General features: G+C 43.6%; 1 protein-coding gene across 1 annotated transcript in view; it reads left to right on the top strand.

The window, feature by feature from the left end:
* LOC120053033 (glycine receptor subunit alpha-3-like) overlaps positions 1 to 25,229 on the top strand; it is a 112,462-nt gene extending 87,233 nt beyond the window's left edge. The window contains exons 7-9 of the mRNA XM_039000280.1: positions 17,077 to 17,291; positions 20,575 to 20,721; positions 24,825 to 25,229. Coding sequence (XP_038856208.1) covers positions 17,077 to 17,291; positions 20,575 to 20,721; positions 24,825 to 25,145 — 683 coding nt within the window. The 3' untranslated portion in view covers positions 25,146 to 25,229. The remainder of the gene's footprint in view (positions 1 to 17,076; positions 17,292 to 20,574; positions 20,722 to 24,824) is intronic.
* The last annotated feature ends 2,261 nt before the right edge of the window (positions 25,230 to 27,490 follow it).

The following is a 27,490-nucleotide window of genomic DNA, read 5'->3' on the forward strand; positions in this document are numbered from 1 at the left end:
TGCCTGTGAGTGGCAAGGTGCTGTCAAGGTCCAGAACAGACACACACAGATGGACATACACACAGACGGGCACACACCAACCTGGTCTTAGAGCATTTCGTATTATTTTGTAAGAAAATCCGAGACACTCAAATTAGTATGATATGTTACGTTTTGTATGGTATCTATTATTTTGTGGATGTCCATCACCCATTTCAAATCAAATTGTATTTGTACACATGGTTATTGCGAGTGTAACGAAATGCTTGTGCTTCTAGTTCCGACAGTGCAGCAATATCAACAAGTAATCTAACAATTCCACAACAACTACCTAATACACACACATCTAAGTAAAGGGATGGAATAAGAATATGTACATATAAATATATGGATGAGGGATGACCGAGAGGTATAGGCAAGATGCAGTAGATGGTATAACATACAGTATATACTGTACATATGGGATGAGTAATGCAAGATATGTAAACATTATTATTTGTTAGAGTCGCCAATGATTTCAAGTCTGTATGGCTCCAGGTCATCTATAAGTCCATGCTAGGTAAAGCTCCGCCTTATCTCAGTTCACTGGTCACGATATCAACATCCACCCGTAGCACGCGCTCCAGCAGGTATATCTCACTGATCATCCCAAAAGCCAACACCTCATTTGGCCGCCTGTCCTTCCAGTTCTCTGCTGCCTGTGACTGGAACGAATTGCAAAAATCGCTGAAGTTGGAGACTTTTATTTCCCTCACCAACTTTAAACATCTGCTATCTGAGCAGCTAACCGATCGCTGCAGCTGTACATAGTCCATCTGTAAACAACCCACCCAATTTACCTACCTCATCCCCTTACTGTTTTTATTTATTTATTTTTCTGCTCATTTGCACACCAGTATCTCTACCTGCTCATGATCATCTGATGATTCATCACTCCAGTGTTAATCTGCTAAATTGTAATTATTCGCTCCTATGGCCTATTTATTGCCTACCTCATGCCTTTTGCACACAATGTACATAGACTCATTTTGTTTTGTTTTTCCTACTGTGTTATTGACTTGTTTATTGTTTACTCCATGTGTAACTCTGTGTTGTTGTCTGTTCACACTGCTATGCTTTATCTTGGCCAGGTCACAGTTGTAAATGAGAACTTGTTCTCAACTAGCCTACCTGGTTAAATAAAGGTGAAATAAAAAAATAAAATAAAAATGTAGCCAGTGGCCTCTGTGTTAGTGATGGCTGTTTATCAGTCTGATGGCCTTGAGATGGAAGCTATTTTTCAGTCTCTCGGTCCCAGCTTTGATGCACCTGTACTGACCTCGCCTTCTGGATGATAGCGGGGTGAACAGGCAGTGGCTCGGGTGGTTGTTGTCCTTGATGATCTTTTTGGCCTTCCTGTGACATTGGGTGTTGTGCCTTCTTCACCACACTGTCTGTGTGGATGGACCATTTTTGTTTGTCCATGATGTGTACGCCGAGGAACGTAAAACTTTCCACCTTCTCCACTGCTGTCCCGTCGATGTGGATAGGGGGGTGCTCCCTCTGCTGTTTCCTGAAGTCCACGATCATCTTTGTTTTGTTGATGTTGAGTGAGAGGTTGTTTTCCTGACACCACACTCCGATTGCCCTCACCTCCTTCCTATACAGTAGGCTGTCTTGTCGTTGTTGGTGATCAAGCCCACTACTGTTGTGTCGTCTGCAAACTTGATGATCGAGTTAGAGGCGTGCATGGCCACGCAGTCATGGGTGAACAGGGAGTACAGGAGGGAGCTGAGCACGCACCCTTATGGGGCCCCAGTGTTGAGGATCAGCGAATTGGAGATGTTGTTTCCTACCTTCACCACCTGGGGGCGGCCTGTCAGGAACTCCAGGACCCAATCGCACAGGACGGGTTTGAGACACAGGGCCTCAAGCTTAATGATGAGCTTGGAGGATACTATGGTGTTGAATGCTGAGCTGTAGTCAATGAACAGAATTCTTACATAGGTATTCCTCTTGTCCAGATGGGATAGGGCAGTGTTCAGTGTGATGGCGATTGCATCGTCTGTGGACCTGTTGCAAATTGCAGTGGGTCTAGGGCAAGGCACTTCAATCCGGCCCACGAGTCATTAAAAAAAAAAATCAAAAACTATATAAAACATTTTTGCCCCTTTTTTCTCCCCAATTTCATGGTATCCAATTGGTAGTTAGTCTTGTCCCATCACTGACAGCTCCCGTACGGGAGAGGCGAATGTCGAGAGCCATGTGTCCTCCAAAACACGACCCAGCCAAGCCGCACTGCTTCTTGACACAATCCCCGCTTAACCCGGAAGCCAGCCACACCAATGTGTCAGAGGAAACACCGTACACATGATGACCGTGTTAGGGTGCATGTGCCCGACCTGCCACAGGAGTCAAGGAACAAGGAAATCTCGGCCTGCCAAACCCTCTCCTAAACCGGACGACGCTGGGCCAATTGTGCCCCGCCTCGTGGGTCTCCCAGTCACGGCCAGCTGTGACACAGCCTGGCATCAAACCCGGGTATGTAGTGAAGCCTCAAGCACTGTGATTCAGTGCCTAAGACTGCTGCGCCACTCGGGAGGCCCCCACAAATTGATTTTAACAAACAACAACATCCCCCCAAAAAATGCAGCCCTCTGTTGAATTTCAAAATCCCAATGTGGCCCTCGGGCCAAAAAGTTTGACCACCCCTGGTCTAGGGTGACAGGTAAGGTGGAGGTGATATGATCCTTGACTTGTCTCTCAAAGCACTTCATGATGACAGAAGTGAGTGCTACGGGACAATATTCATTTAGTTCAGTTACCTTTGCCTTCTTGGGTACAGGAACAGCAATTTCGTATTATATGTTCCAAATTTGCAAAACATACTATATGTTACGAATCTGCAAAACCTACAATATGTTGCGAATTCTGGCTAGCTAGCTAACGTTAGTCAGGCTAGGAGTTAGGGGTTAAGGTTAAGTAACATGCTAAGTAGTTGCAAAGTAACTCAAATACTAAAGTCATCTGTGATGAGATTTTATACACCCACTCATCTGTGATGTTATACACCCACTCATCCACCCCGACCAACCACCTGACATAAATGTTTTCCTTAAATAGCCATCTGTTTTATGTAACCATACCAAACGTAACGTATCATACTAATTTGAGTGTCCCAGATTTACATTTGCTATGTTACGTCTAGTCTATGAGACCAGGCTGCACACACAGACAAACACACACACCTCCCCGTCCTCCTCTTCAGTTAGTCTCTAGAGGTGCTGGAGCCTCTGGTCAGGTCACTGCCTCTATACTGACAGCTCTGTCAGCCTGCAGGGCTCAGGAAAGAGTGTGTGTGTGTGTTAGAGGAGGCTGGTGGGAGGAGCTATAGGAGGACGGGCTCATTGTAATAGCTGGAATGGAATATATGGGACGGTATTAAATCTATGGAAACCACATATTTGACTCTGTTCCATTTATACAATTCCAGCAATTACAATGAGTCCATCCTCCTATAGCTCCTCCCACCAGCCTCCTCTGGTGTGTATGTGTAGTTATACAATATATGTGCAGTGTCTTTACACCTGTGACGTGTGTGTGTGTGTGTGTGTGTGTGTGTGTGTGTGTGTGTGTGTGTGTGTGTGTGTGTGTGTGTGTGTGTGTGTGTTTGCTGATTGTGGATTCTAACTCTGCACTGCTCTCCCGGGGACGGTGCACAAGCATACAGAGACTCCGAGAGCGCTCCCTCTCTGTCTTTCAGGAAAGACAGCCACTGTTCAAATATGTTTTCAAGCCTCCGCGGCAGAGGGCAAAGAAACAGACAGCTGCAACAGAGGCCTCACACACCTCCTCTCCTCCTCTCTCTTTAAGATCGCTATGCTTTGAGACTCCCTCTTTTCAAAGAGAGCAGAGTGACTTTGTTCAAAGAGCTTCAAGTACATTGCTGTGTGACTGTTAGCAGAGGTGTCATGCCCATAGGGGTCACAGGGGCACGTGCCCCCTCAGATTTGTCCTGTTAAAACCTGTTAGGCTGGCTGGCCCGATATCGGTACACTTATGACAACATCCAGCTCAAGTGCAGGGCGCGAAATTCAAAAGATATTTTTTTTAAATATTTAACTTTCACACATTAACAAGTCCAAGACACCAGATGAAAGATACACTTCTTGTGAATCAAGCCAACATGTCCGATTTTTAAAATGTTTTACAGGGAAGACAAAATATGTAAATCTATTAGCTAACCACGTTAGCAAAAGACACCACTTTTCTAACTCCATCAGTTTCTTACTCCATCAGGTGCTATCACAAATTCGACCAAATAAAGATATAAATAGCCACTAACCAAGAAACAAATTCATCAGATGACAGTCTGATAACATATTTATTGTATAGCATATGTTTTGTTCGAAAAATTTGCATATTTCATGTATAAACCATAGTTTACATTTCAGCTACAATCAGAAATTGCACCGAAAGCAGCCATAATATTTACAGACACCAACGTCAAATAGCTAATTACTCATCATAAAACATTTCTGAAAAATACATAGTCTGCAGCAATTGAAAGACAGGCATCTTGTGATTCCAAACAATATTTCCGATTTATTAAATGTTTTACAGCGAAAACAAAATGTATCGCTATATTAGCGTACCACAATAGACAGAAACAATTGGGCGCCCACGGCCAGTTCACATGCACGACAGATATATGAAATAACATCATAAAATGGGTCTTACTTTTGCTGATCTTTCATCAGAATGTTGAACAAGGTGTCCTCTGTCCAGATGAGTCGTTGTTTGGATTCAGAATGGCAAATTTCCCTCTTCAATTAGCATTGGCACTAGCCGAGTGGCACAAATTTCTCCAACGTAAACACAGTCAGAGGACGGAACACGGCAAAACTCCCGAAAAAATTTCAATAATCTGATTAAACTATATTGAAAAAACATACATTACGATGATATGGTCACATGTATCAAAAAAAATTCGAGCCGGAGATGTTAGTCGTCCGTTACGGCAGCAAAACAGAAGTCAATCCCACTTCCTTCAGAGTACCGGAAGTGGACGGTCACGACAAAGAAATAGGTTTTTTTCCACCACAGACCAAGATGAGCACAAAATTTATTCTCTCACATCCTCTTTACACCAATAGGAAGGCGTATGGAGTGTAAGTAGACTCCTAAGTGTCAAGACCATGTATAGGCATCAGGTTGAAAAGAGCATCGATTTCTGACATTTCACTTCCTGGTCAGGAAAAGTGCTGCAGAAGGACTTCTGTTTCACTCAGAGAAATAATTCCAACTGTTTTAGAAACTAGAGAGTGTTTTCTATCCAAAAAGAATAATAATATCCATATTGTACGAGCAAGATTTGAGTAGGAGGCCGTTTGAAATGGGCACGATTTCACTGGCTACTCAACACTTTGCCTTGCAGCCATAAGAAGTTAAAATAAATACAAAATATATTGTGTTGTTGTGTTGTTGTTGTTTCTCTGTAATACTACTAGCCACCTAGCAATTTTTTAAAGTTGGTTTCAGCTAGCCCAGATGGGTTCCCAATCTCCCAACCTCATAACTACACTGCTCAAAAAAATAAAGGGAACAAATCAAATCAAATCAAGTTTATTTTATATAGCCCTTCGTACATCAGCTAATATCTCGAAGTGCTGTACAGAAACCCAGCCTAAAACCCCAAACAGCAAGCAATGCAGGTGTAGAAGCACGGTGGCTAGGAAAAACTCCCTAGAAAGGCCAAAACCTAGGAAGAAACCTAGAGAGGAACCAGGCTATGAGGGGTGGCCAGTCCTCTTCTGGCTGTGCCGGGTGGAGATTATAACAGAACATGGCCAAGATGTTCAAAATGTTCATAAGTGACAAGCATGGTCAAATAATAATCAGGAATAAATGTCAGTTGGCTTTTCATAGCCGATCATTAAGAGTTGAAAACAGCAGGTCTGGGACAGGTAGGGGTTCCATAACCGCAGGCAGAACAGTTGAAACTGAAATAGCAGCAAGGCCAGGTGGACTGGGGACAGCAAGGAGTCATCATGCCCGGTAGTCCTGACGTATGGTCCTAGGGCTCAGGTCCTCTGAGAGAGAGAAAGAAAGAGAGAAGGAGAGAATTAGAGAGAGCATACTTAAATTCACACAGGACACTGGATAAGACAGGAGAAGTACTCCAGATATAACAGACTGACCCTAGCCCCCCGACACATAAACTACTGCAGCATAAATACTGGAGGCTGAGACAGGAGGGGTCAGGAGACACTATGGCCCCATCCGATGATACCCCTGGACAGGGCCAAACAGGAAGGATATAACCCCACCCACTTTGCCAAAGCACAGCCCCCGCACCACTAGAGGGATATCTTCAACCACCAACTTACAATCCTGAGACAAGGCCGAGTATAGCCCACAAAGATCTCCACCACAGCACAAACCAAGGGGGGGCGCCAACCCAGACAGGAAGATCACGTCAGTAACTCAACCCACTCAAGTGACGCACCCCTCCTAGGGACGGCATGAAAGAGCACCAGTAAGCCAGTGACTCAGCCCCTGTAATAGGGTTAGAGGCAGAGAATCCCAGTGGAGAGAGGGGAACCGGCCAGGCAGAGACAGCAAGGGCGGTTCGTTGCTCCAGAGCCTTTCCGTTCACCTTCACACTCATGGGCCAGACTACACTCAATCATATGACCTACTGAAGAGATAAGTCTTCAGTAAAGACTTAAAGGTTGAGACCGAGTCTGCATCTCTCACATGGGTAGGCAGACCATTCCATAAAAATGGAGATCTATAGGAGAAAGCCCTGCCTCCCGCTGTTTGCTTAGAAATTCTAGGGACAATTAGGAGGCCTGCGTCTTGTGACCGTAGCGTACGTATAGGTATGTACGGCAGGACCAACTCGGAAAGATAGGTAGGAGCAAGCCCATGTAACGCTTTATAGGTTAGCAGTAAAACCTTGAAATCAGCCCTTGCCTTAACAGGAAGCCAGTGTAGGGAAGCTAGCACTGGAGTAATATGATCAAATTTCTTGGTTCTAGTCAGGATTCTAGCAGCCGTATTTAGCACTAACTGAAGTTTATTTAGTGCTTTATCCGGGTAGCCGGAAAGTAGAGCATTGCAGTAGTCTAACCTAGAAGTAACAAATGCATGGATACATTTTTCTGCATCATTTTTGGACAGAAAATTTCTGATTTTTGCAATGTTACGTAGATGGAAAAAAGCTGTCCTTGAAACAGTCTTGATATGTTCGTCAAAAGAGAGATCAGGGTCAAGAGAAACGCCGAGGTCCTTCACAGTTTTATTTGAGACGACTTTACAACCATCAAGATTAATTGTCAGATTTAACAGAATATCTCTTTGTTTCTTGGGACCTAGAACAAGCATCTCTGTTTTGTCCGAGTTTAAAAGTAGAAAGTTTTCAGCCATCCACTTCCTTATGTCTGAAACACAGGCTTCTAGCGAGGGCAATTTTGGGGCTTCACCATGTTTCATTGAAATGTACAGCTGTGTGTCATCCGCATAGCAGTGAAAGTTAACATTATGTTTTCGAATAACATCCCCAAGAGGTAAAATATATTGAAAACAATAGTGGTCCTAAAACGGAACCTTGAGGAACACCGAAATGTACAGTTGATTTGTCAGAGGACAAACCATTCACAGAGACAAACTGATATCTTTCCGACAGATAAGATCTAAACCAGGCCAGAACTTGTCCGTGTAGACCAATTTGGGTTTCCAGTCTCTCCAAAAGAATGTGGTGATCGATGGTGTCAAAGGCAGCACTAAGGTCTAGTAGCACGAGGACAGATGCAGAGCCTCGGTCTGACGCCATTAACCTTTACCGAACCTCAACCCCGTATCCGGGATCACCCCCCACCCCCCACACACTGATTAGCATAGCTAGCATAGCTTCACAAGTAGATAGTAGCATCTAAATATTATTAAATCACAAGTCCAAGACACCAGATGAAAGATACAGATCTTGTGAATAAAGCCACCATTTCAGATTTTTAAAATGTTTTACAGGGAAGACAAAATATGTAAATCTATTAGCTAAACACGTTAGCAAAATACACCACTATTCTAACTCCATCAGTTTCTTACTCCTTCAGGTGCTATCACCAATTCGGCTCAACTAAGATATTGATAGCCAATAACCTATAAAAAAAACCATCAGATGACAGTCTGATAACATATTCATGGTATAGGATAGTTTTTGTTAGAAAAAAGTGCATATTTCAGGTAGAAATCACAGTTTACAATTGCACCGACCATCACAAATCGACTAGAATTACTAGATAGAGCAACGTGTATGACCAATTTACTCATCATAAAACATTTCATAAAAATAGACAAAGCATAGCAATGGAAAGACCCAGTTCTTGTGATTTCAGACCATATTTCAGATTTTCTAAGCGTTTTTCAGCGAAAACACAATAAATCGATAAGTTAGCATACTACATGTGCAAACGTTACCAGAGCATCGATTCCAGCCAAAGAGCGCTATAACGTAATCACCGCCAAAAGATATTAATTTTTTCACTAACCTTCTCAGAATTCTTCCGATGACACTCCTGTAACATCATTTTACAACATACATATACAGTTTGTTCGAAAAGGTGCATATTTAGCCATACAAAACCGTGGTTACACAATAAAAATACTAGGAAATCAAGCCTCAATATGTCTGACGTCATCTATCAGAGTGATCTAGTTTAATTGAAAGCTAATCATATACTTGACTAAAAAATACAGGGTTGACAGGAATCGAAAGACAAATTAGTTCTTAATGCAACCGCTGATTTACATTTGTAAAATTATCCTTACTTTTCAATACAGGGTTCGCCAAGTGAAGCTATACCAAACAAAATGGCGAAATATGCGTTTAAAATATTTCGACAGAACAACAATTTATCATATTAAATATTGCTTACTTTGAGCTGTTCTTCCATCATATTCTTGGGCAATGTATCCTTTCTATGTTATAAACGTCTTTTGGTCGATAGATGTCCTCTGTCCTTCGAAATATCCACTAACGATCGAACGGGACCCCAAAACGTGTCCAAAGTTTCAGAGTGCACAACAAAGAAATTCCTCAAAATCGCACTAAACGGATATAAATTGCTATAAAACGGTTTAAATTAACTACCTTATGATGTTTCTAAGTCCTATATCGAATTAAATTACAGACGGATACATTTCAAGTTGATAACCGAGCCTGTGAAAATGGCGTCCGGAGGTCCCTTCCTGCGTAAGGGCGAGCGTCGAAAGGGGGGCTACTCTCACTCCTTGGTCTTTTATAACCTCTGAGAGCTACGGAGAAGGCCCATTCCACTTCTCATTGGTTACTGACATCCAGGGGAAGGCGGGTGCAGTTCGTGTCGTTCCATAGGATAGACAGAGACCTTAAAAACTGATCTGAAACCAGAGCTTCGCTCTCAGACCTTTCACTGTCTGTCATGGATTTCGCTGTAGAAAGAGTTCTGGGTCACCCACAGACATCATTTCAACGTTGTATGAAACTAGAAGGTGTTTTCTATCCAATATAATTAATAATATGCATATTGTACGAGCAAGAATTGAGTACTAGGCAGTTTAATTTGGAGACGACAAAATGCTAATTCGGAACAGCACCCCCTGTAGTCGCAAGAAGTTAAAAGGTAATTTACCACCTTCACAAGTGCAGTCTCAGTGCTATGATGGGGTCTAAAACCAGACTGAAGCATTTCGTATACATTGTTTGTCTTCAGGAAGGCAGTGAGTTGCTGCGCAACAGCTTTTTCTAAAATCTTTGAGAGGAATGGAAGATTCGATATAGGCCGATAGTTTTTTATATTTTCCGGGTCAAGGTTTGGCTTTTTCAAGAGAGGCTTTATTACTGCCACTTTTAGTGAGTTTGGTACACATCCGGTGGATAGAGAGCCGTTTATTATGTTCAACATAGGAGGGCCAAGCACATGAAGCAGCTCTTTCAGTAGTTTAGTTGGAATAGGATCCAGTATGCAGCTTGAAGGTTTAGAGGCCATGATTATTTTCATCATTGTGTCAAGAGATATAGTACTAAAACACTTAAGTGTCTCTCCCGATCCCAGGCCCTGGCAGAGCTGTGCAGATCCAGGACAGCTAAGCCCTGGAGGAATACGCAGATTTAAAGAGGAGTCCGTAATTTGCTTTCTAATGATCATGATCTTTTCCTCAAAGAAGTTCATGAATTTATTACTGCTGAAGTGAAAGCCATCCTCTCTTGGGGAATGCTGCTTTTTAGTTAGCTTTGCAACAGTATCAAAAAGAAATGTTGGATTGTTCTTATTTTCCTCAATTAAGTTGGAAAAGTAGGATGATCGAGCAGCAGTGAGGGCTCTTCGATACTGCACGGTACTGTCTTTCCAAGCTAGTCGGAAGACTTCCAGTTTGGTGTGGCGCTGGAGGCCTGCTGGAGGTCATTTTGCAGGGCTCTGGCAGTGCACCTCCTTGCACAAAGGCGGAGGTAGCGGTCCTGCTGCTGGGTTGTTGCCCTCCTACGGCCTCCTCCACGTCTCCTGATGTACTGGCCTGTCTCCTGGTAGCGCCTCCATGCTCTGGACACTATGCTGACAGACACAGCAAACCTTCTTGCCACAGCTCGCATTGATGTGCCATCCTGGATGAGCTGCACTACCTGAGCCACTTGTGTGGGTTGTAGACTCCGTCTCATGCTACCACTAGAGTGAAAGCACCGCCAGCATTCAAAAGTGACCAAAACATCAGCCAGGAAGCATAGGAACTGAGAAGTGGTCTGTGGTCACCACCTGCAGAATCACTCCTTTATTGGGGGTGTCTTGCTAATTGCCTATAATTTCCACATTTTGTCTATTCCATTTGCACAACAGCATGTGACATTTATTGTCAATCAGTGTTGCTTCCTAAGTGGACAGTTTGATTTCACAGAAGTGTGATTGACTTGGAGTTATATTGTGTTGTTTAAGTGTTCCCTTTATTTTTTTGAGCAGTGTAGCTATCAAGAAGCCATTTCAGGCTATCAATGAAATTAGAGTAGCTAGCTTGTCTAACTATCTTAGCTGGCATGCCTGCTGGCAAGGTTGTTAGACTTTAGAGAAGCAAGCAGTTACTAAATGTACTGAATAAGACTCACATTCTTTTCAATATTTTACCCAGATATTAGCGGAGATGTAGAGAAGCATATTTAGTTAATACATTTTTTTAAGTAGTCAGGAGGATACAGACAGCTCAAGAGGTATGCTTAGATATCTTGATCTACTTCTCCAGAGTCAGATTAACTCGTAGATACCATTTTTATGTCTTTGAGTGCCGTGTTAACGCAATGACGAAGTCTATGGTAACTGCTAGCATGCTAGTAGATACCATAGACTTCTAGTCATTGCACTAATGCTAGTTAGCATTGTCTCTTAAACTACCTATAACTTCCTTCCTACTGGATGCCGAGACATAAAAATGGCATCTATGAGTTCATCCAACTCTGACAAAGTAGATAAAGATATTGCCAAAATCCCAAAGTATCCCTTTAAGTATAATGAGTGTGGCTGTAAATTGCAGGAAAACGCTGTTTTCAGGATGTTTTTTGTTGTTGCAAAATTCACCAACTCACAGACTGGGGGGCCTTGTCCCCCTCCAGATCACCCACCAGCCATCCAATGTACTTTGTGTCCCCTCAGATGTTTGGGGTGCATGACGCCCTTGACTGTTAGGCTACAGTAAACAAACACTACAGTAGGGAAGGCATTTCTTCCAAGTTGTGTGGGTCGTTGCATTGTATTGCTCACTAACCCCACTGACAGCAACTATTATAGAGGGATTTATTCTCAAGGGAAATATTGAGGCTGGCGGAATCTTTTGCAATACATTATCTCAAATGTCAGAGGTTTACTTTATGGAAATAATGGCTTCATTCCAGTGCATTGACTCTATACATTCATTCCAGTGCATTGACTCTATACATTCATTCCAGTGCATTGACTCTATACATTCATTCCAGTGCATTGACTCTATACATTCATTTCAGTGCATTGACTCTATACATTCATTCCAGTGCATTGACTCTATACATTCATTTCAGTGCATTGGGTTCATATGTTTATCTGAGTCCATTGGATATACATACATTTTAGTGAATTGAGAGTATTTGTGTGTTGGGTACATATGTTTACTAGAGTGCATTGGGTGCATGTGCTGATCACATATGTACAGGCCCAGGGGGGTGCTTTGGGCAAAGTGACCACTCACCTCGTATTTTTTATTTATTTTTTTAACCTTTATTTAACTAGGCAAGTCAGTTAATAAGAACAAATTCTTATTTACAATGACGGCCTACCAAAAGGCCTCCTGTGGGGACGGGGGCTGGGATTAAAAATACTAAATGCAATATAGGACAAAACACATCACGACAAGAGAGACACCACAACACTACATAAAGAGAGACGTAAGACAACAACATACCATGGTAGCAACACAACATGGTAGCAACACAACATGACAACAACATGGTAGCAACACAACATGACAGCAGCCCAGCATGGTAGCAGCACAAGACATGGTACAAACATTATTGGGCACAGACAACAGCACAAAGGGCAAGAAGGTAGAGATAACAATTCATCACGCCCAAGCAGCCACAACTGTCAGTAAGAGTGTCTATGTATCCTGTCAAATGATTTGTCACATGTGCCAAATACATAAATTATAATGCAAAAGGAATAAAATACACAAGAATGAAGCTATATACAGGGAGGACCAGTACCAGATCAATCTGCAGAGGTATGAGGTATTGGTGGCAGGGTAAATGACTAGGCATCAGGATGGATAATAATAATAAGGTATTAGAGGTAGATATGTACACGGAGGCAGGGTAAATGACTAGGCATCAGGATAGATAATAATAAGGTATTAGAGGTAGATATGTACATGGAGGCAGGGTAAATGACTAGGCATCAGGATAAATAATAATAAGGTATTAGAGGTAGATATGTACATGGAGGCAGGGTAAATGACTAGGCATCAGGATAAATAATAATAAGGTATTAGAGGTAGATATGTACATGGAGGCAGGGTAAATGACTAGGCATCAGGATAGATAATAATAATAATAAGGTATTAGAGGTAGATATGTACACGGAGGCAGGGTAAATGACTAGGCATCAGGATAGATAATAATAAGGTATTAGAGGTAGATATGTACATGGAGGCAGGGTAAATGACTAGGCATCAGGATAGATAATAATAAGGTATTAGAGGTAGATATGTACACGGAGGCAGGGTAAATGACTAGGCATCAGGATAGATAATAATAAGGTATTAGAGGTAGATATGTACATGGAGGCAGGGTAAATGACTAGGCATCAGGATAGATAATAATAATAATAAGGTATTAGAGGTAGATATGTACATGGAGGCAGGGTAAATGACTAGGCATCAGGATAGATAATAATAATAATAAGGTATTAGAGGTAGATATGTACGTGGAGGCAGGGTAAATGACTAGGCATCAGGATAGATAATAATAAGGTATTAGAGGTAGATATGTACACGGAGGCAGGGTAAATGACTAGGCATCAGGATAGATAATAATAAGGTATTAGAGGTAGATATGTACACGGAGGCAGGGTAAATGACTAGGCATCAGGATAGATAATAATAAGGTATTAGAGGTAGATATGTACATGGAGGCAGGGTAACTGACTAGGCATCAGGATAGATAATAATAAGGTATTAGAGGTAGATATGTACATGGAGGCAGGGTAAATGACTAGGCATCAGGATAGATAATAATAAGGTATTAGAGGTAGATATGTACATGGAGGCAGGGTAAATGACTAGGCATCAGGATGGATAATAATAAGGTATTAGAGGTAGATATGTACATGGAGGCAGGGTAACTGACTAGGCATCAGGATGGATAATAATAAGGTATTAGAGGTAGATATGTACATGGAGGCAGGGTAACTGACTAGGCATCAGGATAGATAATAATAAGGTATTAGAGGTAGATATGTACATGGAGGCAGGGTAAATGACTAGGCATCAGGATGGATAATAATAAGGTATTAGAGGTAGATATGTACATGGAGGCAGGGTAAATGACTAGGCATCAGGATAGATAATAATAAGGTATTAGAGGTAGATATGTACATGGAGGCAGGGTAAATGACTAGGCATCAGGATAGATAATAATAATAAGGTATTAGAGGTAGATATGTACGTGGAGGCAGGGTAAATGACTAGGCATCAGGATAGATAATAATAAGGTATTAGAGGTAGATATGTACGTGGAGGCAGGGTAAATGACTAGGCATCAGGATAGATAATAATAAGGTATTAGAGGTAGATATGTACATGGAGGCAGGGTAAATGACTAGACATCAGGATGGATAATAATAAGGTATTAGAGGTAGATATGTACACGGAGGCAGGGTAAATGACTAGGCATCAGGATAGATAATAATAAGGTATTAGAGGTAGATATGTACATGGAGGCAGGGTAAATGACTAGGCATCAGGATAGATAATAATAAGGTATTAGAGGTAGATATGTACATGGAGGCAGGGTAACTGACTAGGCATCAGGATAAATAATAATAATAGGTATTAGAGGTAGATATGTACATGGAGGCAGGGTAAATGACTAGGAATCAGGATAGATAATAATAAGGTATTAGAGGTAGATATGTACATGGAGGCAGGGTAAATGACTAGGCATCAGGATAGATAATAATAAGGTATTAGAGGTAGATATGTACATGGAGGCAGGGTAAATGACTAGGCATCAGGATAAATAATAATAAGGTATTAGAGGTAGATATGTACATGGAGGCAGGGTAAATGACTAGGCATCAGGATAGATAATAATAAGGTATTAGAGGTAGATATGTACATGGAGGCAGGGTAAATGACTAGGCATCAGGATAGATAATAATAAGGTATTAGAGGTAGATATGTACATGGAGGCAGGGTAAATGACTAGGCATCAGGATAAATAATAATAAGGTATTAGAGGTAGATATGTACATGGAGGCAGGGTAAATGACTAGGCATCAGGATAGATAATAATAAGGTATTAGAGGTAGATATGTACGTGGAGGCAGGGTAAATGACTAGGCATCAGGATAGATAATAATAAGGTATTAGAGGTAGATATGTACATGGAGGCAGGGTAACTGACTAGGCATCAGGATAAATAATAATAAGGTATTAGAGGTAGATATGTACACGGAGGCAGGGTAAATGACTAGGCATCAGGATAGATAATAATATGAGTAAAAAAAGAACAGAGTAGCAACAGCATATGATGTGTGTGTGTGTGTGTGTGTGTGTGTGTGTGTGTGTGTGTGTGTGTGTGTGTGTGTGTGTGTGTGTGTGTGTGTGTGTGTGTGTGTGTGTGTGTGTGTGTGTGTGTGTGTGTGTGTGTGTGTGTGTTTGTGTGTGTGATGGTGGGGAGATCTGACAAATGCTGACGCATCAAAGGCAGAGAGCATGACTGGCATTTTCATCTGAGGCCCATGCACTGAGCTTTGATGATCAAGATAACCACAGCTGCATGGACCGACTACATGGAGATCGATTTAAACTCCTCCACAGCACGGGCTTTTGCATATTATATGGGTTGCTAGAATTGAGATTGTCTGAGAAGCCACGTGTACAGTTTGTGTGTGGGTTCGTTTACATGTACAGTATACGGTGTGTACGAGAGGAGGAATGCTGACGTTTGTAAGATATGGTCGACAGAGGAACCTAATCGTCTCCAAAGGAGTACGTCTTTCCTATACATTTTCACTGTACATTTCCGAGTATGATATTCAGGCAGACTTTAATACGAAACAAAGAAAGCATAGGCGCTTGTCTCAGTCGCTCTCCTCTCTCCTCTCCTCTCTCCTCTACTCTCTCTCCTCTCCTCTCTCCTCTCTCTCCCTCCTCTCTCCTCTCTCTCCCTCCTCTCTCCTCTCTCTCTCCTCTCTTCTCTCTCCTCTCTCCTCTCTCCTCTTTCCCTCCTCTCTTTCCCTCCTCTCTCCTCTCTCCCTCCTCTATCCTCTCTCTCTCTCCTCTCTCTCTCTCTCCATCCTCTCTCTCCCTCCTCTCTCCTCCTCTCTCCTCTCTCCTCTCTCCTCCCTCTCCCTCCTCTCTCCTCTCTTTCCCTCCTCTCTCCTCTCTCTCTCCTCTCTCCTCCCTCCTCTCTCCTCTCTCTCCTCTCTCTCTCCCTCTCTCTCCTCCCTCCTCTCTCATCTCTCTCCCTCCTCATCTCTCCTCTCTCCTCTCTCTCTCCCTCCTCTCTCCTCCCTCCTCTCTCCTCTCTCTCTCCCTCCTCTCTCCTCCCTCCTCTCTCCTCTCTCTCCCTCCTCTCCTCTCCTCTCTCCTCTCTCCTATCTCTCCTCTCTCTCTCCCTCCTCTCTCCTCCCTCCTCTCTCCTCTCTCTCCTCTCTCTCTCCCTCCTCTCTCATCCCTCCTCTCTCCTCTCTCTCCTCTCTCTCCTCTCCCTCTCCCTCCTCTCTCCTCCCTCATCTCTCCTCTCTCCTCCCTCCTCTCTCTCCTCTCTCCTCTCTCTCTCCCTCCTCTCTCCTCCCTCCTCTCTCCTCTCTCTCCCTCCTCTCTCCTCTCTCCTCCCTCCTCTCTCCTCCCTCCTCTCTCCTCTCTCTCTCTCCTCTCTCCTCCCTCCTCTCTCCTCTCTCTCCTCTCTCTCTCTCTCCTCCCTCCTCTCTCCTCTCTCCTCTCTCCTCCCTCCTCTCTCCTCTCTCTCCTCTCTCTCCCTCCTCTCTCCTCTCTCTCCTCCCTCCTCTCTCCTCCCTCCTCTCTCCTCTCTCCTCCCTCCTCTCTCCTCTCTCCTCCCTCCTCTCTCCTCCCTCCTCTCTCCTCTCTCTCCCTCCTCTCCCCTCCCTCCTCTCTCCTCCCTCCTCTCTCCTCTCTCTCTCTCCTCCCTCCTCTCTCCTCTCTCTCTCCCTCCTCTCTCCTCTCTCCTCCCTCCTCTCTCCTCTCTCCTCCCTCCTCTCTCCTCTCTCTCCACCCTCTCTCCCTCGCTCTCTCTCTCTCTCTCGCTCCATCCTCTCTCTCCATCCTCTCTCTCCCTCCTCTCTCCTCCCTCCTCTCTCCTCTCTCTCCCTCCTCCCACAGGGAAGTTCACGTGCATCGAGGTGCGTTTCCACCTGGAGAGACAGATGGGTTACTACCTGATCCAGATGTACATCCCCTCTCTCCTCATCGTCATCCTCTCCTGGGTCTCCTTCTGGATCAACATGGACGCCGCGCCCGCTAGGGTGGCACTGGGCATCACCACTGTGCTCACCATGACCACCCAGAGCTCCGGTTCTAGAACGTCTCTGCCTAAGGTGGGTCGGGTGCAGAGTGTGTGAGAGTGTTAGTGGGGGTGCGGGTGTGTGGGTTGGCAGGAGAGTGTGTTGTGTGCATCACCACTGTGCTCGCCCAAAAAGGTGTCCCTTCTTCAGGACTGACTGTCCGTTGTTGATTTGTGGTCTGGGTACAGGGTGACTTTTTCTGTTTGCTTAACGGAGCCTTGCAGTGGGCAGTATTGCAGAGATCTTACAAGATTGAATGTGTTGCATCGTTTATACACTCTTGTTACACCTAAATGATCTCAAATAGACTGTATAAAGAGTTACCTAAAGAGAGATATCCATTAAGACATGATATACTGTAAGCGATGTTCTGAGATATGTACAGTAAATGCTCCTGCTAGATTTCTGTCTGTATGGAGCATCTCAGTACGGTTTAATACATCTCATCCCAAAGGGCCTGTGTATATATGTTTGGGATTCACCCATGTAGAAGAACAAAATACTGGCACTTAAGTTCAGTATTTTTAGACTTACTGTAAAACCGAGGATACAATTTTCTCCTGGGCCATAGACTACTGTCAAGGTCAACTTTAAAATAAATCTAAATCAAAAAATACCTAACTTGTCCTTTTACCCTTGAGTAGTATTTAGTGTTCTGTATGCGTTAAAGAATATGGAATGTTCTGTTACGTACCTTAATTAAGCATTCAGCAAGAAGACGTTTTTACACCGTCATGATATAAGTGATTGCATATCGATTTTCTTGACAAATAAAATGGTAACATCATGACAGACTAAATATTAAAGGTCCAATGCAGCTGTTACCTTCAATATCAAATCATTTCTGGGTAACAATTCAAAGAATAGCTTCTTAGCAAAGAGCAATTTCTCAAGCAAGGATTTAGCTAGGACTGCCTGGGAGTGGTCTGAGTGGGGAGGGGGAAACTGAAGACTAACTGTTATTGGCAGAGAGGCTTTGAACTCTCTTTCTTATTGGTCTATTAACTAATTTACCGCCTGGTGATATCACCAAGGATGCCAAAACTCCGTCCCACCTAAACAGGCTGAAATTCCAGGTGGTCTTTTCAAACAGCTCTTACACTAAAAGGGCATTATCATAATTTTCACAATTTCACTGCATTATTCCAACCTAATAGTGTGGAAATATATATAAAACACAGATAAATATAGTTTTTTTTTAAACCTTACATATACAGTGGCAAACAGTATAGGTGGTATCAAGATAAAAACAACTAAATACTCCATGACACATATTTGATATATACATGTATTATGTATTCTCATACACTCCTAACATACTCCAGCATCAATCCAATCTCTGTGAAATGAAAACATAAAACAAGCTGCAAACTTGGCAGGACAGTTGAAATTCTATGAAATTCTGCCAGATAATGTCAGACTATTCATTCTCTCAACTCCTTTGTCTCCGTCTGTCGGTCTGTCTCTGCTCTCTGACTGTGTGACTGTGACGTGGTCTCTGTCTGTGTGGTCTCTGTCTGTCTGTTGGTCTGTCTCTGCTCTCTGACTGTGACGTGGTCTCCGTCTGTCTGTCGGTCTGTCTCTGCTCTCTGACTGTGTGACTGTGACGTGGTCTCTGTCTGTGTGGTCTCTGTCTGTCTGTCGGTCTGTCTCTGCTCTCTGACTGTGACGTGGTCTCCGTCTGTCTGTCGGTCTGTCTCTGCTCTCTGACTGTGTGACTGTGACGTGGTCTCCGTCTGTCTGTCTGTCGGTCTGTCTCTGCTCTCTGACCGTGACGTGGTCTCCGTCTGTCTGTCTGTCGGTCTGTCTCTGCTCTCTGACCGTGACGTGGTCTCCGTCTGTCTGTCTGTCGGTCTGTCTCTGCTCTCTGACTGTGTGACTGTGGTGTGGTCTCCGTCTGTCTGTCGGTCTGTCTCTGCTCTCTGACTGTGTGACTGTGGTGTGGTCTCCGTCTGTCTGTCGGTCTGTCTCTGTTCTCTGACTGTGACGTGGTCTCCGTCTGTCTGTTGGTCTGTCTCTGCTCTCTGACTGTGTGACTGTGATGTGGTCTCCGTCTGTCTGTCGGTCTGTCTCTGCTCTCTGACTGTGTGACTGTGACGTGGTCTCCGTCTGTCTGTCGGTCTGTCGGTCTCTGCTCTCTGACTGTGTGACTGTGACTTTGTCTCTGGTGTTGTAGGTGTCCTATGTGAAGGCCATCGACATCTGGATGGCGGTGTGTCGGTCTCTGCTCTCTGACTGTGTGACTGTGACTTTGTCTCTCTGGTGTTGTAGGTGTCCTATGTGAAGGCCATTGACATCTGGATGGCGGTGTGTCGGTCTCTGCTCTCTGACTGTGTGACTGTGACTTTGTCTCTCTGGTGTTGTAGGTGTCCTATGTGAAGGCCATCGACATCTGGATGGCGGTGTGTCGGTCTCTGCTCTCTGACTGTGTGACTGTGACTTTGTCTCTCTGGTGTTGTAGGTGTCCTATGTGAAGGCCATCGACATCTGGATGGCGGTGTGTCGGTCTCTGCTCTCTGACTGTGTGACTGTGACTTTGTCTCTCTGGTGTTGTAGGTGTCCTATGTGAAGGCCATCGACATCTGGATGGCGGTGTGTCGGTCTCTGCTCTCTGACTGTGTGACTGTGACTTTGTCTCTCTGGTGTTGTAGGTGTCCTATGTGAAGGCCATCGACATCTGGATGGCGGTGTGTCGGTCTCTGCTCTCTGACTGTGTGACTGTGACTTTGTCTCTCTGGTGTTGTAGGTGTCCTATGTGAAGGCCATCAACATCTGGATGGCGGTGTGTCGGTCTCTGCTCTCTGACTGTGTGACTGTGACTTTGTCTCTCTGGTGTTGTAGGTGTCCTATGTGAAGGCCATCGACATCTGGATGGCGGTGTGTCGGTCTCTGCTCTCTGACTGTGTGACTGTGACTTTGTCTCTCTGGTGTTGTAGGTGTCCTATGTGAAGGCCATCGACATCTGGATGGCGGTGTGTCGGTCTCTGCTCTCTGACTGTGTGACTGTGACTTTGTCTCTCTGGTGTTGTAGGTGTCCTATGTGAAGGCCATCGACATCTGGATGGCGGTGTGTCGGTCTCTGCTCTCTGACTGTGTGACTGTGACTTTGTCTCTCTGGTGTTGTAGGTGTCCTATGTGAAGGCCATCGACATCTGGATGGCGGTGTGTCGGTCTCTGCTCGCTGACTGTGTGACTGTGACTTTGTCTCTCTGGTGTTGTAGGTGTCCTATGTGAAGGCCATCGACATCTGGATGGCGGTGTGTCGGTCTCTGCTCGCTGACTGTGTGACTGTGACTTTGTCTCTCTGGTGTTGTAGGTGTCCTATGTGAAGGCCATCGACATCTGGATGGCGGTGTGTCTGCTCTTCGTATTCTCCGCTCTGCTCGAGTACGCCGCCGTCAACTTTGTCTCCAGGCAACACAAGGAACTCTTAAGACTCCGCCCTCGGAGAACGAAGAAGAAGGTAACGTTTACAGACCAATCTAGAACACGTTCGTCCAATCAGAGCGTGAACAAACAACAATGACTGCATATTGCCGTTGTGGTGTGGTTCCTTAAGGAGCTCTGAGGCTGAACTAAGTGGTCACAAAGCACCCTCCGAATAACTCCTATCTCAATGCTTTAGCACCTAACAAATAATGAAACAAGCAATTCTATCCTTCACAGATATATCCTTCTCAGACATGCAGTACATGTACACTGAGTATACCAGACATTAGGGACACCTTCCCCTTTTTCCCTCAGAACAGCCTCAATTCGTCGTGATTCTACAAGGTGCCAAAAGCGTTCCACAGGGATGCTGGCCCATGTTGACTTCAATGCTTCCCACAGTTGTATCAAGTTGGCTGGATGTCCTTTGGGTGGTGGATCGTTCTTTATACACACGGGAAACTGTTGAGTGTGAAAAACCCAGCAGTGTTGCATTTCTTGACACAAACCATTGCACCTGGCACCTACTACCATACCCTGTTCAAAGGCACTTAAATATTTTCCCTTGCCCATCTTTTGCCTTGGCACACATACACAATCCATGTCCCAGTTGTCTCAAGGCTTAAAAATCCTTATTTAACCTCTCCTCTCCTTCATCTACGCTGATTGAAGTGGAATTAACAAGTGACATCAATAAGGGGTCATAGATTTCACCTGGATTCACCTGGTCAGTCTGTCATGGAATGAGCAAGTGTTCCTAATGTTCTGTCCACTTAGTGTATACGTTGAGGATTAATACCACAGATTGTATTATATTGGATTGTTAATGTAAAGAGCTTGTAGCACTGAAGCAAACCACAACGAGTTGTGTCAAAGTCCATGAAACAAGCAGTGTAACATGAAATGTTGTCTGAAGACTGTCTGAGGATGTTGAGAAATGTCAAAAGATGAGGTTGACAGAGGAGCTCTGGGAATTAGTCGGCCCAAAATGTGACTTGACGGATGTAGGGGCGGCTTAGTGGCCTTGACTCTGTGGTTAATTGGGTTTCTGGCCTTTTGGACATTTTAAAAGATTAAGACGGAAAAGTCCAATTATACGCTGTCTGTCACTAAATCGGGCCCTAGCCTGGACTCTGGGCCCAGGTCAGATAAATCCTGTCTCTATGGTCAAAAGGCTTGCTTATTTAGGTTATTGAAGCTATTTATCCAGGCAATTCAGTTGCGAACAAATTCTTACTCATGAAAGTAGACGACAGAAAGTTAGCATACTCTTTGTATTCGGACTCGGCAAAACAACATGGCCTTGTTTGACACAATGAAAACGTTGAGGCACAACAGAAAAGCAACTTCCCCAACAGGTGCAATGTTCTACCATCCACCTTTGAGTCAACACTGCTCCCCTGTGGCCATATACTGTTACTACACCAACCTGTCGTGCACCAAGGATAAAACTTCCAATGTTTACTTCGACATGTTTACTACAAAGCTTCCTGAAGGAAAGAACGGGTCAGTGTCTGAACATTTGGCTGATGTCTGTGTTTCTTCCTGTCCCTCATCCATTAATATAAAATGGAGACTGCCTATCTCTGTACCAGGGGAAAAGTCCATTTGCTTTATACTGTGTGGATTTTACCAAGGGAATACTCAGGCCAATAAAATCAAAGAGATGGAGGGAAATCGAGATAGAACACGATGAGATAAAGATGAATGAACACTGCTAGTAACCAAGAGGAGGAAAAAGTCACTAAGTGGATAGGGGTCATTGTCAATTCAAACATGCAGGGCTCAGCCTTTCTCTGACTAACTTGAGGTAACCAACTTGTCTAGAAGTCAAATACCAACACACACATACAAAAATTATGTTATGTTCAATTTCACCTCGCCCAGTTTCTTAAAGCATGGCACAGCTTTCGTTTTGATTCACCTTCTTGTTTGATGTTCTTGTCTATTTTCATGTGTTTCTGGCATATCCACAGGGTTTCAGGCATATCCACAGGGTTTCAGGCATATCCACAGGGTTTCAGGCATATCCACGGCGTTCAGGCATATCCACGGCGTTTCAGGCATATCCACGGCGTTTCAGGCATATTCACAGTGTTTCAGGCATATCCACGGCGTTTCAGGCATATCCACGGCGTTTCAGGCATATTCACAGTGTTTCAGGCATATCCACGGCGTTTCAGGCCTATCCACAGGGTTTCAGGCATATCCACAGGGTTTCAAGCATATCTACAGGGTTTCAAGCATATCCACGGCGTTTCAGGCATATCCACGGCGTTTCAGGCATATTCACAGGGTTTCAGGCATATCCACAGTGAATTCCTCTATATTGCATGATTCTCATCATCATTTTGGTACTTAGTTTGTTTATGTTTTCCATTTGCATGCTTCTCCTGTGATGAAAGAATGGTGATGAGGATCACTCCATTGATCCCAATGAGCTGGCTGAGTCATTGAGACGCTTTAATGGTTTGAGAAACAACGATACGCCCATATATGGATCTATGGGCCACATCTACAATTCCTCTGACAGGGTAAAGAACATTAGGACCCAGCTATAAGAACCCCACACTCCATCTGGTCATAAGTTTGTGTGTTTGTGTTCCTTGTAGTTTGTGCTGTTCCTCTGCTGTTTGTCGTTGTCGGTGTTCTCTCCATATTCATATTGATTTTCACACCTATGAAAATCTATGAGAGCTATACAAAGACAGCATAGAAACATACATTTTTTAAGAGAATGTGTTGTAAAAATGTGTGGCAATTAAATCTTCCCTGGAGTCAGATGATCTTGTGGATCCCATTTTTATATCTCTGCGTCCAGTATAAAGGACGCTGGAGGTGGTTTTGCGAGCCAATGCTAACTACTGACTGGACGCCTATGGTAAAAGCTAGCATGCTAAACGCTACCATAGAAGCCTAGTCATTGTGCTAGCATTGCATTGCAGTTAGCAACTTCCTTCAAACTGCACGAAGAGGCGTAAAAATGGTATCCAGTTCATCTGACTCTTGGGAAGTAGATAAAGGGCTTCATTGCCGATTTCCCAAAGTATCCCTTTAAGCTTAATGTGACTCACAATGCTGGTTTAGTGACTCATTGACCCTGTGACTTTCTTCATGACACTAATGGCATTCCATTATTCTTCATAATTAGTTTAATGTCATAATGGCCTGTTGTCAACTTGTCACACACACACACTCCCTGTTTTCACTCCCAGTTCCTTGTTCCTTTCAGTTGATGTTTGTTTTTATTTCCCTATCCAAATGCATTTCTGTAGAAATTGCATTTCAGCCTGGAAACAAGGAAAATATCAAAACATTTCCTGCTTTCCTATTCTTCCCTCATGTCAACATTTCATTTGTTGTTCATTGTGAATTCGCTCATAGAAAAATGATTTCTCAACTCGTATTGATTCTGTTTTCATTCCATTTAAATAATTTCCATATTGGTCATGTCTAACAAAACTATCACACGCGGGGCTTTGTTTGTGCGTCGGCCAAAGGTAATACCCCTTCATTCATATGATGTCAATTGCTTTTTAAAGAGAACTTCCAGTTCTGAGCCCTTTTTTCGACCCTAGTTTTGACATTTGAGGGAAAAGGCCAGGGGAACGCTTGAGTGGTGACAACTGTAAAGGGTACAGGACTGAGTAGATTTGAAAGAGAGAGGAGTGTGTCCTAGGATAACACCAGAGGCATTATGGGTTATAAAAACAATAATAGACTAGAGGTTTTAAGCAAGGTCTCATGACGCACAAATCACTCCATGTTCATGTTGCACTGTGATAGATTTATTGAGTTAGGGAGAATAGGCATTGACTCAACATGAAGTCAAAGGCTGAAGTTTAGTTGAAGTCAAGTTTATTTAGAGTGTTAGCAGGAGGGAGACTGAAGTGTACTTGGCTGGGAGACTTAGTCAGCCTGTCATTTTGCTGCTGCTGCTGTTGCTATGGCAAGCGATCCCCCATGGTTAAGAGTGGAGGGAGAGCAAGATCAATGGAGGGAGAGGGATGACGTTTCAGTGTCCCTCTCTGGAGCACCTCAAGGCCATCCATCGGGGGAGCCGTTCCCGTTCGGGGAGTTCATTCATCCTTGACCTCTGACCCCTATCTAACTAACTCCTGCCTTTCCTGTTCGTAGGACGACGATGTGAGGGAGAGCCGCCTCAGCTTCACCACCACGACCGGCAGTGGCGGCACTGCGGTCAAGGACGGCACCATCCCCAAGGCCACCAACAACGCCACCACCACCCCGGGCGCCGCGGGGCCACATCCCGCCCAGCACCCTAAGAAGGACCCGGCCACCAAGAGCCACGAAGAGATGAGAAAGCTGTTCATCGACCGCGCCAAGAAGATCGACACGGTATCGCGGGCGGGTTTCCCCCTGGCCTTCCTGTTTTTTAACATTTTCTACTGGGTCCTGTACAAGATTCTCCGGGCTGAGGATGTGCACAAGGACTAGTACAGAACACTACAGTACAGTAGGGTACATTACAGTACAGTAGGGTACATTACAGTACAGTACAGTAGGGTACAGTACAGTACAGTACAGTACAGTAGGGTACATTACAGTACAGTACAGTACAGTAGGGTACAGTACAGTACAGTACAGTACAGTACAGTACAGTAGGGTACATTACAGTACAGTACAGTACAGTAGGGTACAGTACAGTACAGTAGGGTACAGTACAGTACAGTAGGGTACAGTACAATGAAACAAGGGGAAAGAAGACCCCGGTCCCTCCTTACAATGTGGGAACTGTTTGACATTAACATTTGGCAGTTCACCAACTACCTGGGGTTCCAAAACAAAGTCCTGCCAAGGTTTTAAAAAAGAGGATTAAGGAGATGACTCGGGAGATGAACTGAGTATTTACAGAGCAGAGTTATGCCCGTATCACCCACCGACAACAAGAGAGGACAGACTCCGTGCTCACTATGCAACTGGAGACCAGTTTGGAGCATCGGACGAGTCCCACTTCACCACCCTACGCAATGTGCAGTCAAAACGGGAGCAATGCTTTTATTCACCTCTGCAAACCCTCTGTCACCAACACACACACACACAGGACCTCCCAAACACTGTACCCACACTTGTGTCTTACAGCTTTACTGCCAATGTTCTATGTACAGTACAGTTTCCATACAACACTGGTAAACAAGGAACAACTTCCAGTACACACAAGTCCTTTGTAGATTTTCCACCAGATTATAGTGTATCTTTATTATAACCATCAGATGTTTGTTATACTTCTCAGATATAAAAAGCTGCCACTTTGGCACATTTCCAAGCTCACTAGTGTGGGTTAAATGTCCCGCCCCTAGTGCTACTCATCACGTACAGAAACGTAATGAACCTCTTTGTGACTTTGTTGAGTGATTCAACTCCCCAGGTCCACACTCAGCACAAACTCAACTACAGTGTTGCCATGGTTTCTTTCTCACCTTCATTTCCTTCATTTCCTTCATTTCCTTATTTCCACAAAATGATGATTCACTATTCACTGTTCCGTTCACTCGGTCAAAAAAAACACTGCCGAAACACTCAAGTCAAACGGGGCCAAATATGTGAAAGCATCAACCTTAAATTACCTAGAATCTCAACACAATCTAACAAAGGATCGACCAAAGAGGTAACCTACTGAGAAAAACTGAAATAACAACATGAAAATAGAATATAAAAAGAGAGATTTGATACCGATGTAGTCGCCATGAGTCCCCACTGTGAATTTGGAAGGCTGAGGATATCATTAAAGTAACTGCCGAGTGTTTTCAGATTTCTATTAAATATGACCTATAATTTCTTACAATAGGAGTGAAATTGTTTTCTTTGCTAAATGTTTTAATTAAGTATGTTAAAAGAGCAGGTTTTCTGTGTTTGAAGGGTGTGGACATACCCCAACAACAGAATGGTGTGGGCGTATAAAAATATTAACTCAAGTAGACCGCTGATTGGCCAGCTCATTCTCCTCTAGACTGCTGATTGGCCAGCTCATCCTCCTCAGGGAGATGACATGTTCTATGAGGAAATGACAAGCATTTTTTAAACGGTCTGTTTGAGATACAAGTTTGAGGTGGGGTTTTGGAAGTGTTTTTTTCTCCAATTTATGCTTTGTTCACAAATACGAGTATAGGACGAGTCAGCAACATTATTTGGAAATTAGTTAACAGAATATTAACTTTTAAAGGGGAGATTTTCACTGAGCAGTTACTTTAACAGTATATAGCCATAATACTATACACAGCCTGAATCAGGCCTTTCACTTCTTGGTTTACAACTTGCCTTTCAATATAATCTTTATTTTATAATTTTTTCTATCAAATGCTCACAAATTACTATTGCTCTGGTGTCACTGAGCATATCACTCAGAAACTGTGTTGGTAGCAGTACACAACCCTGGGGAGCACCATCACAATTAAGTTATAACTGATCTAGGTTCAGTATCCAGAGTACCTATATTTGAATAGTTACATGTATGGGATATAAGACTTTTAAATGAAAGGAATTCACACTCTCCATAAGTTGGGGGGTAAAAGTGCATGTATAGAGATGAAGAAAGAATTTAGAATAGATTGTAATTGTTATGATAAAGTAACATTTCATTTAACTGTATTTAAAAAATAATTATAGAAATGAGAGGTTGTTTACTCTGTTGATATACTGAAATTATTATCAACAACAGAGCTGTATGAACAGACAAACTATCGGAATATCGGACAAATGGGCAATGATTCAGTCGTATCATATGCTTGTGTTTGATCAAACCTGATGACACACAGAGACAGTATAAAACTGCAGTGTAAAGA

This window comes from Salvelinus namaycush, chromosome 8, assembly GCF_016432855.1.
Source record: "Salvelinus namaycush isolate Seneca chromosome 8, SaNama_1.0, whole genome shotgun sequence".
Taxonomy (NCBI): Eukaryota; Metazoa; Chordata; class Actinopteri; order Salmoniformes; family Salmonidae; genus Salvelinus; species Salvelinus namaycush.